General features: G+C 41.4%; 1 protein-coding gene across 1 annotated transcript in view; it reads left to right on the top strand.

Moving 5' to 3' along the window:
* The window catches only part of ANAPC1 (anaphase promoting complex subunit 1), a 540,434-nt gene that overhangs the window by 94,114 nt on the left and 431,974 nt on the right, over positions 1 to 14,346 (top strand). Inside the window, exon 6 of the mRNA XM_029596802.1 lies at positions 14,026 to 14,104. Within this exon, the coding sequence (XP_029452662.1) occupies positions 14,026 to 14,104 (79 nt within the window). The remainder of the gene's footprint in view (positions 1 to 14,025; positions 14,105 to 14,346) is intronic.

Below are 14,346 nucleotides of genomic sequence, written 5' to 3' on the forward strand. Positions count from 1 at the left end.
AAAGTTCTCCACTTCCTTAACCTATATATGGGTTTGGAGAATTTGGTGGGCCTGTTGTGAGGAACGTGGTGTTCTTCCTCATTCAGTTAAGATCCTGCTCATTCTGGATTTTTTAATCTATAACTTCACAGTCTGCTAAGCAATTTCACTATTTGCCATATTTGAACCAAATTTATTCAGAGAGCCATTTAAGACAGTAAGGTATTTTTATATAGTAATTATGTTTTCCATCGACATTCCAGTGGGAACACTGAGAGGAGAGGATCAGCTCGTGGCTGAAAGGAATCAGTAAGTTTTTGCTTGGGACATTGTCTTTTTTTTAAAGTATTGGGGCAAAGTTAACTATTTGGGAATATTATTTAGTGTGTTTGTGTGTTTGTGCCTTTAATAGTCAGAAAGGCAGTGAATAAACAAGTTAGACTGTTTGTATTTTTAAATAGTTAATAAGGTAGCTAGTAAGCAGGTAGTGTTAGACTGTATTTTTAAATAGTCTGTCAATAAAGGTAGCTAATAAGCAGTAGGTAGTGTGTTTATTTTTAAAAGTCTGCAGAACTGAGTGTTCTGCAGACTTTTAAAGAACTGAGTGTTTGTATTTAATACAAACTGAGTGTTTGTATTGAAAAAAAAAACACACAAACCCCCCCCCCCCCCCACAAAAAATAGCCAGAAGCTAGAAATAAGCTAGGAGCAGTGTATACCTAAGTAAAAAAGTTGAATAGTTCAGCTCAGTTACTCGCCTTGGAAAGGTGTTGAGGTAGTGTGATTGGGTTTGAATAGGGTCCAACATTTGTTAATCAAGAGAGCAGTGAGTCACTCTGGCGGAGTAACTGAAGTTAGATTGTTTGTATTTCCCAACCCTCCCACCCCTCGCCCACCTACCCCTAGCTCATCCCTTAATTTATAGGCAGGTGCCACTTTCACAACAAAAAAAAAAAAAATCAACAAAAACTTTATTGAGAATTCGATCAGACCCCGGTAGGCCACTACCAGACACATAGTGAATTCACTAATACATTTAAAGGACGTTAGACACATTCCTACTCCCATAGCAACCTAAAACTTAACTAGGAACTGATCAAAATTGTCATGAAGGCAGCAGTCCAGCAGCAAGAGGGAGGCTTCCCAGTCTTTTGCATAGAGTATCACATGTATGATTTTTTACCCACCGGTGAGAAGTTGTACATGTGCATGCAATGCAAAGAGCTCCTGGCTCTCAGAGAACGAGTCAGATCTCTGGAGGCTAGAGTGGCAGACCTGGAGGAGCTGAGACAGACAGAGAGGTATATAGATGAGACCTTCAGGGACATAGTAGTCAAGTCCCAACTTCAGACTGGTGCTGCCTTGGAGGCTTCAGACTGGTGCTGCCTTGGAGGAAGAAGGTCTCATGATGGGAGAGCATCAACCAGGTGCAGCAGGAAAGGATCCTGTAGCAAGGACCTGCTCTCCAGGTGATGCATTGTCCTTTCGCACTGAGGATATCTCCCCAAGGTCTACTGCCCAGTAGGGAAGGGTTAGGTCGGCCGTCATAGTTGGTGATTCGATTATTAGGAATGTAGGTGGCTGGTGGGCGTGAGGATTGCCTGGTAACATGCCTACCTGGTGCGAAGGTGGCGGACCTCACGCGTCACCTAGATAGGATTTTAGACAGTGCTGGGGAGGAGCCGGCTGTCGTGGTACATGTAGGCACCAACGACATAGGAAAATGTGGGAGGGAGGTTCTGGAAGCCAAATTTAGGCTCTTAGGTAGAAAGCTTAAATCCAGAACCTCCAGGGTTGCATTCTCTGAAATGCTCCATGTTCCACGCGTAGGTCACCAGAGGCAGGCAGAGCTCTGGAGTCTCAATGCGTGGATGAGACGATGGTGCAAGGAAGAGGGATTCAGTTTTGTTAGGAACTGGGGAACCTTTTGGGGAAGGGGGAGTCTCTTCCGAAGGGATGGGCTCCACCTTAACCAGGGTGGAACCAGACTGCTGGCACTAACCTTTAAAAAGGAGATAGAGCAGCTTTTAAACTAGAATAAAGGGGAAAGCCGACAGTCGCTCAGCAGCGCATGGTTCGGAGAGAGGTATCTTCAAAGGATACTAATGATGCATTAGAATTAGGGCATCCCGACAGTGAGGTTCCAATAATTAGAAAAATAGTCCAAGTGCCTGTAACTAAAAACTCACCTGAGCTAAAAAATTCTAACTTATCCCTATCAATTAAAAAGCAGAATGAAAATACAAACAAAAAACAAACTTTGAAATGTTTGTATGCTAATGCCAGAAGTCTAAGAAGTAAGATGGGAGAATTAGAATGTATAGCAGTGAATGATGACATAGACTTAATTGGCATCTCAGAGACATGGTGGAAAGAGGATAACCAATGGGACAGTGCTATACCGGGGTACAAATTATATCGCAATGACAGAGAGGAGCACCCGGGAGGAGGTGTGGCGCTTTATGTCCGGGATGGCATAGAGTCCAACAGGGGCGATCCGGGAAACTACAGACCGGTTAGCCTGACTTCAGTGCCAGGAAAAATAGTGGAAAGTGTTCTAAACATCAAAATCACAGAACATATAGAAAGACATGGTTTAATGGAACAAAGTCAGCATGGCTTTACCCAGGGCAAGTCTTGCCTCACAAATCTGCTTCTCGTTTTTGAAGGAGTTAAACATGTGGATAAAGGTGAACCGGTAGATGTAGTATACTTGGATTTTCAGAAGGCGTTTGACAAAGTTCCTCATGAGAGGCTTCTAGGAAAAGTAAAAAGTCATGGGATAGGTGGCAATGTCCTTTCGTGGATTGCAAACTGGCTAAAAGACAGGAAACAGAGAGTAGGATTAAATGGACAATTTTCTCAGTGGAAGGGAGTGGACAGTGGAGTGCCTCAGGGATCTGTATTGGGACCCTTTTCAATATATTTATAAATGATCTGGAAAGAAATACGACGAGTGAGATAATCAAATTTGCAGATGATACAAAATTGTCCAGAGTAGTTAAATCACAAGCAGATTGTGATAAATTGCAGGAAGACCTTGTGAGACTGGAAAATTGGGCATCCAAATGGCAGATGAAATTTAATGTGGATAAGTGCAAGGTGATGCATATAGGGAAAAATAACCCATGCTATAATTACACAATATTGGGTTCCATATTAGGTGCTACAACCCAAGAAAGAGATCTAGGCGTCATAGTGGATAACACATTGAAATCGTCGGTTCAGTGTGCTGCGGCAGTCAAAAAAGCAAACAGAATGTTGGGAATTATTATAAAGGGTATGGTGAATAAAAGGGAAAATGTCATAATGCCTCTGTATCGCTCCATGGTGAGACCCCACCTTGAATACTGTGTACAATTCTGGTCGCCACATTTCAAAAAAGATATAATTGCGATGGAGAAGGTACAGAGAAGGGCTACCAAAATGATAAGGGGAATGGAACAGCTCCCCTATGAGGAAAGACTAAAGAGGTTAGGACTTTTCAGCTTGGAGAAGAGACGGCTGAGGGGGGATATGATAGAGATGTTTAAAATTATGAGAGGTCTAGAACGGGTAGATGTGAATCGGTTATTTACTGTTTCAGATAATAGAAAGACTAGGGGGCACTCCATGAAGTTAGCATGGGGCACGTTTAAAACTAATCGGAGAAAGTTCTTTTTTACTCAACGCACAATTAAACTCTGGAATTTGTTGCCAGTGGATGTGGTTAGTGCAGTTAATATAGCTGTGTTTAAAAAAGGATTGGATAAGTTCTTGGAGGAGAAGTCCATTACCTGCTATTAAGTTCACTTAGAGAATAGCCACTGCCTTTAGCAATGGTAACATGGAATAGACTTAGTTTTTAGTTTCTTGCCAGGTTCTTATGGCCTGGATTGGCCACTATTGGAAACAGGATGCTGGGCTTGATGGACCCTTGGTCTGACCCAGTAAGACATTTTCTTATGTTCTTATGATAAGCAGGGCATTTAGCCATGCATGATGGGTGACGTCATCCCAGATGTCATGAAGGGCGGAGCTTACTCTTAGATTGAAGAGCTTTGAAGTGTGCATGACCTCGGCTTCCCGCGCTCGAGCTTCCCCTCAGTTTTTCTGTTCCGCGGTACTTCACGGATGAGTTTCTACTCTCTTCATCTCCTCAGAAGGCAAAAACCGAAGAATTTCATGACAGAAAGAAGACGATGCCTAAGAGCCCAGGTTTCAAATATTGCTCATGCGGGAAAATCATGTCTGTGACCGGGCATAGTTATTATTTAGGCCTCGGTCCCAACCATGATCAGGCCACATGCAGGGACTGCGGCAGGATATCCCCGCGGGCGAGAAGGCAGAGAGCGGAAAAAATGGAGAGGTTGAGGCACTCATATACCCCCTCTCCAGCTGATAAGAGATCGACAAAGTCCTCCCCGGGAAAACAAAAGCCCCGGACCGAGACTTCTTGACGCACGTATTTGGCCTCGGAGGGCCGTGCGCTGAAAACTGCGTCAGTGACCACGCATCATGCGTTGAGCACCACGCCAGATACAATGCATACGACTCACGTGTCATCAAAACCTGCGTCGCTTCCATCTGCTCTGCCTTGTACGACGTAATCGACGCTTCAAAAGCGTTGATATCTACAACGCATCCAAGAAATTAACGACGCACGACTCATAAACATAAGAAGCCTTCTCGCACTCAACCAGAGAAGCCAAATGTTGAAGAGCACATCTTCAACCAGATGTGCTCTTCAACATCCTACTTCTCCGCTCGGGGATCACCATTCTCCCTCGTCAATATTATCTGATGATATACTTTATGAACCAATGGGAAGTTGGGACTAATCACCAGGTCTTGTTTCTCTTCCTCACCACTCTAAGAAGAGGCCAAGGTCTCCTCAATTACCACTTCCTAAGACATCTATCAAGCGGTCCAAAAAATCTGCCAAAATATCTGACCAACCTCACAGCCCGACAGCTCAAAAGACAATGTCTCAACTGACTTCACCGTTACACAGCTTTTTCCAGGGATTACCACCAGATCCTAACCTTATATCGACGGATCCCCAAGATCCTGCATCACCACCTGTTTCTCCTTCTTCACCGCAAGATCTACACAGCACTCCAATTCTCCTGTATCGCCATACACATGATCTCCCAGAATCTCTCTTCACTGTCATCTCTTGGAAGTTCAACAGGTATCCCATCAGACTCTCTGCAAGATCACCCCCAGCCTACTTCACTGCTGGAAGATCTTACTTATGCTAAATACCTTGAAAAGCTGGGTTTAGCTCTCAGTATAGAAACTCGGAAACTTCCAGACCTTAGATCTGAGGTGATGGGGATTCTTGAAATAATGGATGTTCTGGCTGAGCCAACTGCTCTACCTCTTCCTCAAATTTTAGAGGGCCTTATGGACAAGGCTTGGGATGCTCCGCACCTTGTCACTCCGACCTCCAAAAAACTCGACTTAAAATATAGGATGCAGACGACTTCCTACTACTCAAATGTGCAGATTCCTCACAATTCGATAGTGGTAGAATCTGCTATGAAAAGGGCCAAGAAAAAATAGGCTATACTCTTAACACACCTCCAGGAAAAGATAATAAATTTTTGGATGACTTTGCAAAAAAGGTTTATCAAAACTCAATGCTGAATTCTCGCATTAACCACCATCAGTTTTATATCATCCAATATTTATTCAACTGTACTCGGCAACTACAGCCCTTGCTAACCACCTCACATGGGGATTCTCTACTACCTCAGCCTTTCCTGGACCTGCAAGAAGGTTTGTGCCATTTATTGCGGACAGCGTAAGAAGCGTTCGATACATCTGCAAGGTCCTCTCTGACCTCAATCTCAGCTAGACATCTGGCATGGCTCCGGTCCAGCAGTATACGAGACAACATTCACGACCGACTAGCAAACTTACTATGCAGGCCGGACAATCTTTTGGGGGAAAAACTCTCAGAGACTGTCTCCTTAATTAAGGAGCAGAACATTGCAGTCCAATCGTTAGCGGCTCCTTTTGACCCGCCTTCCACATCTAGGCGTTACTTCAGTCGATATAAGAGAGGCTACTACTAACGCAGATCATACCGGTATTATCAACCCTACCAATCCAATTATAGGCAGCAACAAAGACCTCTGTCTCAGATTCAAGGACAAAGACCACGTCAGAGATCCCAGAGGCAACAAAAACCTCAAGCTTCTCAGCAGCCACCTAAGCAAATCCACTTGCCACAACAGCAGTTCATTTAGGGGGGAGACTATCCTTGTTTCATCTGCAATGATCCAATATCACCATGGACCAATGGGTATTAAGTATAATCTCGCAAGGCTACTGACTATGTTTCAGCTCTTTTCCAACACTTCCCCATCTCATTCATCCCAAGACTCCTCAAATTCAAATTCCCTCGCTCATGAAGGAAATATCACTTCTCCTTCAACAGAGAAGGCAATCTGGCCGGTGCCTTCCACTCAAAGGGAAAACTGTTTCTATTCCTAATACTTCCTCATCCCCAAAAAATCAGGAGGCCTACTCCCCATCTTGCATCTCCGAGCACTCAACAAACATCTCGCAAAAGAAAAGTTCAAAATGACCTCTCAAAACAGTCCTTCCATTTCTCCAAGCAAACGACTGGATGTGCTCGCTAGATCTAAAAGACGCTTACACTCACATTCCAATTCACAAGAATTTTTGGCGTTTCCTCTGTTTTCAAGTTGTGAATCAGCACTACCAATACAAGGTACTTCCCTTTGGTCTCTCCTCTGCCCCAAGAGTCTTCACAAAATGTCTTGCTGTTGTGGCACACTTACGCAAACAAGGGATAAACATTTTTCCTTACTTAGACGATTGGCAAGCTTGGGTTGGATAATAAATCCCGAAAAATTTCAGCTACATCTCTCCGAAAACATTCATTTCATAGGAGCGATTATTCGGCCCCCACTTTCCAGAGCCTTTCTACCTCCAGACAGAATCCAAACTTTTCAGTTCCTTTCTCAAACTTTACTACGTCGGAAGGTGGTTCTGGCTTGGCACATTTTGGTACTATTAGGTTATATGGCCGCAGCGATTCATGTGGTCCAAAACACTCATTTCCACATATGATGACTCCAGTGGGGTCTCAAATCTCAATGGAGCCAGTTGACTCAGCAGATGTCTCAAAAAGTACAGGTTACAGATTCCATGAAAAAAGATATCCGATGGTGGCTATGACTGTCCATCTTAAACGAAGGAAGCCCACTCCAGCAACCCCCTCATCAGTTAATTATCACAACAGATGAATCAACAAAGGGATGGGGAGCCCATCTCCTACATCTAGAAACTCAGGGACTAGGGTCTGAAACCGAAAAGTGTCTCCCAATAAATTTGTTAGAACTCAGGGCAATAAAGAACTCCCTGATAGCATTCCTGCCATGGATACAGGAGAAGTCAGTAATGATTCATACCGACAATCAAGTAGCGATGTTCTGTATAAACAAACAAGGAGGATCCGTTTCCTTGATACTTTGCAAGGAAGCAGTTCAGATATGGGAGTGGGCAGAACACAACAAGATCTTCCTTCAAGCATCCTACCTACCGGGCCTTGCAAACACAAGAGGGGACAAACTCAGCAGAGTTTTCCACCCACACGAGTGGTCACTGAAACAAACGGAAGCAGACACGATCTTCGCAAACTGGGGTACTCCAGAGATAGACCTATTTGCATCAGAAGAGAATCGGAAAGTAGAGAACTTTTGCTCTGTTCTTCCAAGCATAAACAGGACGTCGCAGGATGCTTTCCTGATTCCATGGGGGGGCAGGACTTCTTTACGCCTTTCCTCCCATACCACTAATCTCACGCACAGTCCAGAAATGTATTGAGAGCAGATTTAATCCTCATAGCTCCTGCATGGCCGAGACAACCATGGTATGCATATCTTCTTCATCTTTCAATCAATCCTCCAATAACACTTACCAGGGACCCGTTTCTCCTTTCACATGACAGAGGGACTCTAATTCACCCCATGCAGTCCTCCCTTCACTTGATGGCGTAGAGATTGAACGGCAAATATTAAGCTCACTGGATCTCAAAACCTACCAACATATTAAGCTCACTGGATCTCAAAACCTACCAACATATTAAGCTCACTGGATCCCAAAACCTACCAACATAAATCCTTGAGTCTCAGAGCCTTCTCATCAGCAGGTCCAGCTCTCTGGAACTCGATCCCACCTGATTTGAGACAAGAGCCATGCTCTTTAACATTTAGGAAAAGACTAAAAACTTGGCTTTTCAAAAAAGCATTTCCAAGCCTTGAATAAAACCTCCTCTCACTAGCACTAACTCGTATGCAATAATGGAATGTAAACACGAATCAACCAACCTCAAACCCTCTCTCACTAATTCCTGCTGAATATTTATCATACTATTACCATTCACAACTGTGTCATATTTATTCATTTGATTACCTATGATTATGATTATATTTATTTATTTATTTATTTATTTATTATACCTATGATTATGATTATATTTATTCATTTGATTACCTATGTACCGTTTCATAGTCTTATTTTTTCACTTGCTATTCTAATGTATCAATAGGCTGAAATGTAAATATTGTGCTGTTCAATTTCTCCCCTTCCATCCCAAGTTTATTTTCCTTGTTTTTTGTAACTTTCCCTCTCCCTTTTTCTGATTCACTGTATTTAAAGTTCAAGGTTCTTATTGAAAATATTGTTTTTTACGTTACGTTATGCTTTACACTCCTTGTTATTTGTAAACCGGGTTGATGTGATGCCTATCATGAAACTCAGTATAACAAAAACAATAAATAAATAAATAAATAAATCTCTCCCCAAACATAACAGATGTTCTTATTGCATCAAGAAAACCTTCCACCAGACGAAATTATGCTTTCAAATGGAAAAGGTATTTGAATTGGTGCAACCTTCAAAGAATCTAACCCCTTTCTTGTCCTCCAAGATCACTATTAACCTACCTGCACAGTTTGTCCCTTTCAGAACTAGCAGTAACATCCATCAGAGTTCACCTCAATGCTATAGCGGCTTATCATGTCACAGATAATGGCTGCTCCATCTCATCTCATCCTTTAATTTCCAAATTTATGAAGGTCTTGCTTCTCCTACACCTGCCCATTAAAAAACCAGTGGTTCCATCGGATATTAATCTAGTCCTCGAAGCATTGATGAATCCACCCTTTGAACCCATGTCATCCTCTTTACCAAAATTCCTAACCTGGAAAGTTCTTTTCTTAGTAGCCATCACTTCTGCGAGAAGAATAAGTGAACTACAAGCACTAATAATAAATTTTCCATATCTACAATTTCACCATGATAAGGTGATATTACGAACTCGCCCTTCCTTTCTACCAAAGGTGGTATCTGCTTTTCACTTGAACGAAACAATCTCCCTACCAGTTTTTTGCCCAAAACCACACTCTTGACAATCGACAAAAACTTCTTCATACTTTGGACAATAAGAGAACTTTAGCCTATTACAAGAACAGAACTGAGCCAATCAGACATTCCTCTTAATTATTTGTTTCCTTTAACCCGAACAATCCAGGTCAGTCAGTATCAAAAAGGACGCTTTCTAATTGGCTTACCACTTGTATCCAATACTGCTATTCTAAAAAATAGATACCTCTGCCCATTCCAGTTAAAGCTCACCAAATCAGAGCAACTGCAGCTTCCATTGCACATATCCAGGGGGTACCTATCCAAGATATTTGCAGGGCAGCAACCTGGTTTTCCATTCACACATTTACTTCAGGCTACTGCCTTGATCAGCAATCTGCATCAGATTTCTCATTAGGCTCTGCAATTCTACAAACTGTTTCAAAGCCTTAATGGCTGTCCACATTCCATAGGTTGCAAAAAAAAAAAAAAAATAATAATAATAATTTTGTTTTTTATATTGCACTATCATCTCGGCAACCTATGAGCTTGGGACTCCCATCATGCATGGCTAAATGCCCTGCTTATCAACGGAAAAAGCAAGTTTGCTTACCATAAATGGTGTTTTACGTAGATAGCAGGGAATTTAGCCATGCATTCCCTCCCACCTCCCTGGAAAGCTAACCATCATGGCAACACCTACACCAGCACTTAGCTTGGAAAACCAACTGAGGGAAAGCTCGAGGAGCGCAGGAAGCCGAGGTCATGCGCACTTCAAAGCTCTTCGAGCTAAGAGAGTAAGCTCCGCCTTCGTGACATCTATGATGATGTCACCCGTCATGCATGGCTAAATTCCCTGCTATCTATGGAAAACACCGTTTACGGTAAGCAAACTTGCTTTTTAAAATTTATCTTTCTTTTATTTTTCATTGATCTTGAATTGTGAATGTTTTTATTGTAAATCACTTAGTAATATCAGTAAGCATTACATAAAGTTTTAAATAACTAATTAAATACATTTCTATTGCAAATGTATCAGTAAAATGCTTTCCTCAATCAAAATTGTTGAAAAGATCATTTGGCGGCAGCATTCCTGTTTTGTGGAATGAGCCCTCCCTTGAATTGAAAGAGGAAATTGACCTCAAAAAGTTTAAAATAAAGTTAAATACTTGGTTTATGATCCAATCCTTTAACATCTTAAGTGTTGCAGTACGTGGTCTGGGTTGAGTATAGAGAAAAGTAGGCGATGGGTCCTGCATTATGGTATTTTATTTTATTAATTTTGCTAATTTGTCATTGCTATTTTACTTATTGTTTTTATTTTTATGTATGTGGTTTTTTTTTTTTCATTTTTAATTTATGCTATTTCAAAATTATACAAGACAATCTTGATAGAAAACGAAAATTGAAATGGAAAATTAACAAATCAAGAAAAAAGGCAGTAAACCACCAATCAATACGTATTCTTATACTTTCAATTTACAATCCAGTCCTCAATTGGGGAGGAACACCAATCCACAACCCCAGGAAAAAAAGAAAAACAGTGAGAAATAGATCTTAGAAACAGTTATTACAATGTAGGGAACATTTGTGAGACTGTTATGACTGGGGGGGTCAACTAAGTGTTCAGCAGAAGGTACTTTACCTATTAGGAATTGGGTCAACTGGGGCGGGTCATAAAAAAAATATGAATTATTCTGGTATTTTACCATGCACTTGCAAGGAAATTTAAGGAATAAAAGGACCCCCGCTTGTTGAACCCTAGAACGCAGTAAAAGAAATTGCTTTAATCTCTTCTGGGTCTGCCTGGAGACATCCGGGAATACTTTTACTTTAAACCATAGAAAGGATTCTGACCTATGGCGAAAAAAAGTTTCAGCAACTAGTCTTTGTCTGGCTCTAGAGCTAATGTAACAATGAGTGTAGCAGAAACTGCAATCTCAGAGACTGATGTTTCAAGCATTGTAGAAATATCCATGCTAGGCCCTTCAACCGGAACCAAAGCCTCCATTTGTTTTCCATGTTGATCATTCCCAGACCTCTTGAATTGTGGTAGATAATAAATTCTGGAAACAGGTGGAATTGCATTTTCAGGAACTTGCAAAATTTCCAATAGGTATCTCCTAAACATCTTTTTAGGATATATTAAAAGCAACTTAGGAAAATTTATAAACCTGAGATGTTTACTCTTCACAGAGTTTTCCAGATTTTCAATCTTTAAAGCCATACAGTTGTTTTCTTTGATCAATAATGTTTGGGATTACTGAATTGAGTTTATTTGAACCTGAAGTGATGAACATTGTTACTCTAAGTCAGCAGTAGTATTAGTTAAACCAGAGACTTTATTTTCTAAGTTCTCATACTGTGAGGTCAAGGGAGAAAGTTGTAAAACAAAACCACAGAGAAATCACAGGTCTCTGAGTCGAGAGTAGTGAAACAGGAGTTGAAAAAAATTCACTCACGATACCTTGAACAGATCCTGTGCCGCCTCCGTGTCTACTGTCCCGCATACTCTCGGCATCCAAAGGTCCAAGATCACATACTGAACGAGCGGTAGAGAGATTAAGGTCCTGGTCACTCTCCACTGAAACAGCCCATCCCACCTCTAGGTTCGCCGATGTTCCCTGTGTTTCTCGGGAGCCTTTCTCCAATGCTGGATTGCCGGGTGGTGTTCCTTCAGTTGGGCTTAAGGGTGACAATGAGCCTGGGAGCTCAAATTCCCCTCCCGTTCTCTCCAGCGGCTGAATACCTGACATAGAGAGCTGCTTCTCACGACATGGGAATCCACCGGGCCCGACAGAGATTGCGATGAAGGGGCTGTGGGGAATGGCCCTGTCCTCGGTTTTCTCTTTCTACCCATTTAGGCAATAGTTAGCAGGAAAAGAATTCAAAGAAAACTAACCCAAGGGAGATCTGCACGGCGTCCTCAATCAGTCAGCCATCTTGGATCCTTATGTATATGTTTCTGATTGAATTATTGTATGTATTAATTTTGTACATTGCTTTGGGCAAATTTTTAAATCAGTAAAGCTGTTCATAAATATAAAATAAATATTTAAATGAAAAGCTATCAAGGAAGGAGCAGAGAATAATTCATTTATTAACCAATTCAAAAGTCATCAGTTTTGTGGATATAGTTCAGGGGTGACCAGTTCTGATCTTTAAGAGCCACAAATAAGCCTGATTTTTAGGATATCCATAATGAATGCGCATGGGATAGATTTGCATGCACGGCCATCATTGTATGCAGATTTATCTCATGCATATTTATTGTGGGGGTTCTGAAAACCAGGCCTTTTTGTGACTCTTGTAGACCAGAATTTGTTCTCTACACTCCCACCCTCCCCACCCCCCATCTCCCATGGTACAGTTAGTGTTGGATTTCTCAAGGGCCATAAATAGGCCTGGTTTTCTGGGTAACAAAAATATGTAAGTTATCTGGATTCTGGTACCGAATGTATGAAGATGTATTTGATGAATATTCATTGTGGCTAGCCTGGGAAAATAGACCTGACCTGTTCGTAACCCTAAATCTTGTATAGGTAGGTTAATAAAGGTTTAAACTTGACTAACCAGGTACCATCTTACTAACTGAAAAGTTCACAGTAGCATAAATAAAGATGTAAATTGGAGTGAACAGACCACATCTTAGCAGTAAATTTGAAGAACTTCCAGTACTAGGGAGGAGTTTGAAGTTAGTGGTAGCAACCACTAAAAGTGATCATTGTGAGTGTGGCCTTTAAAGGCTTGTTGTAAAAGCCTGGCTTGCACCCGCTTTCTGAATTGGAGGTAGCCATGTATTTGGAGCTCTTGGGCATGAGAATCTTTTGATCTCTCTATGGAGGTTCCGTGGGAAGACCAAAGAGGTCTGGCAGATGTGTAGGAAGACAATCTATTCTTAAGATAACTAGATCAGTTTCCTCTTAGGGCTTGAAGATCTGAGTCAGGTTTTGAATTTGGCCCTGTAGGATATTAATGACCATGATTCCCTCCCCCCCAGAGACACTAAACACGCCTCTGCAGGATCTCCAGTCTTAGACGATCCAGGGTACAGAAGACCCTGCAGTACTGACCTAGGTCCTCTCTCTAGAGGCAGATGTAGTAGTAGAATAAAATAGACACAAAGGCAGGTATTATCTAAGACACAAGTGTGTCACAAGTTTGTATATTACAAAGGAGCTGTGCTTTTTAATAAGTAAAAGGTAAATCAACAAAGGGAGAGAGAGATGTGTCCCTGATAATCTGATGGCCCTTTTTTTTCAAAAATTAGCTGTCCTTAAATAGACAAAGGCTTGCAGTTCATGTCAGCCTTTTTCTCTGTTCCCATGATCTGCCATTACTGTGGGATATTGATTATAGATGAGTTTCAGTTAGAAAAGAGAGAGGGAGACAAGCCTATAACTGAAACAAGACAACCAACCATAAGAGATTGGCTTCTCTGAATAAAATATACAATACTGCGTGATTGAGATACCTACAGAGTGAGATTCTTCATTTTTCTTGTTTTATCACTTCATTACAAGGCACCTTTTTATTTCTGGAGAGTACTATCACAGTTTTTCAGTGTAGTCCTAGTTAATAGAGCAGAAAGCCCAGATGGATGGGAAATATTGATTGCCAACTCTAGCCCATAATTATAAACTTAGCCTTTGTTTTCTTGTGCAGAGCTTTGCCTTGTACATACTTGGTGATGACAAAGCTATATCCAGCGAAGCACCAAAGTATCTGTCAAAAATAACTGCAGGTAAGTTGTTTCTCTTGAGTGGAAAACATTTCTTTAGGATCCCCATTCATTTTAACAGCATGGCAGACTGCAAACTCGTATTCCTTTACTGATCTGTTAGACACAGTGTACAGTTCTCTTGGTTGTCATGACTTAATAGTGTATAATGTGCCATATTGTTGGGAGCTTTTTTTGGAAGGGGGCATTAGTTGTCTTCCTTATATTTATGAAAATTTTGTGCTGTAATACTGCAGTTGTAATGG

This window comes from Rhinatrema bivittatum, chromosome 3 (genome assembly GCF_901001135.1).
Source record: "Rhinatrema bivittatum chromosome 3, aRhiBiv1.1, whole genome shotgun sequence".
Taxonomy (NCBI): domain Eukaryota; kingdom Metazoa; phylum Chordata; class Amphibia; order Gymnophiona; family Rhinatrematidae; genus Rhinatrema; species Rhinatrema bivittatum.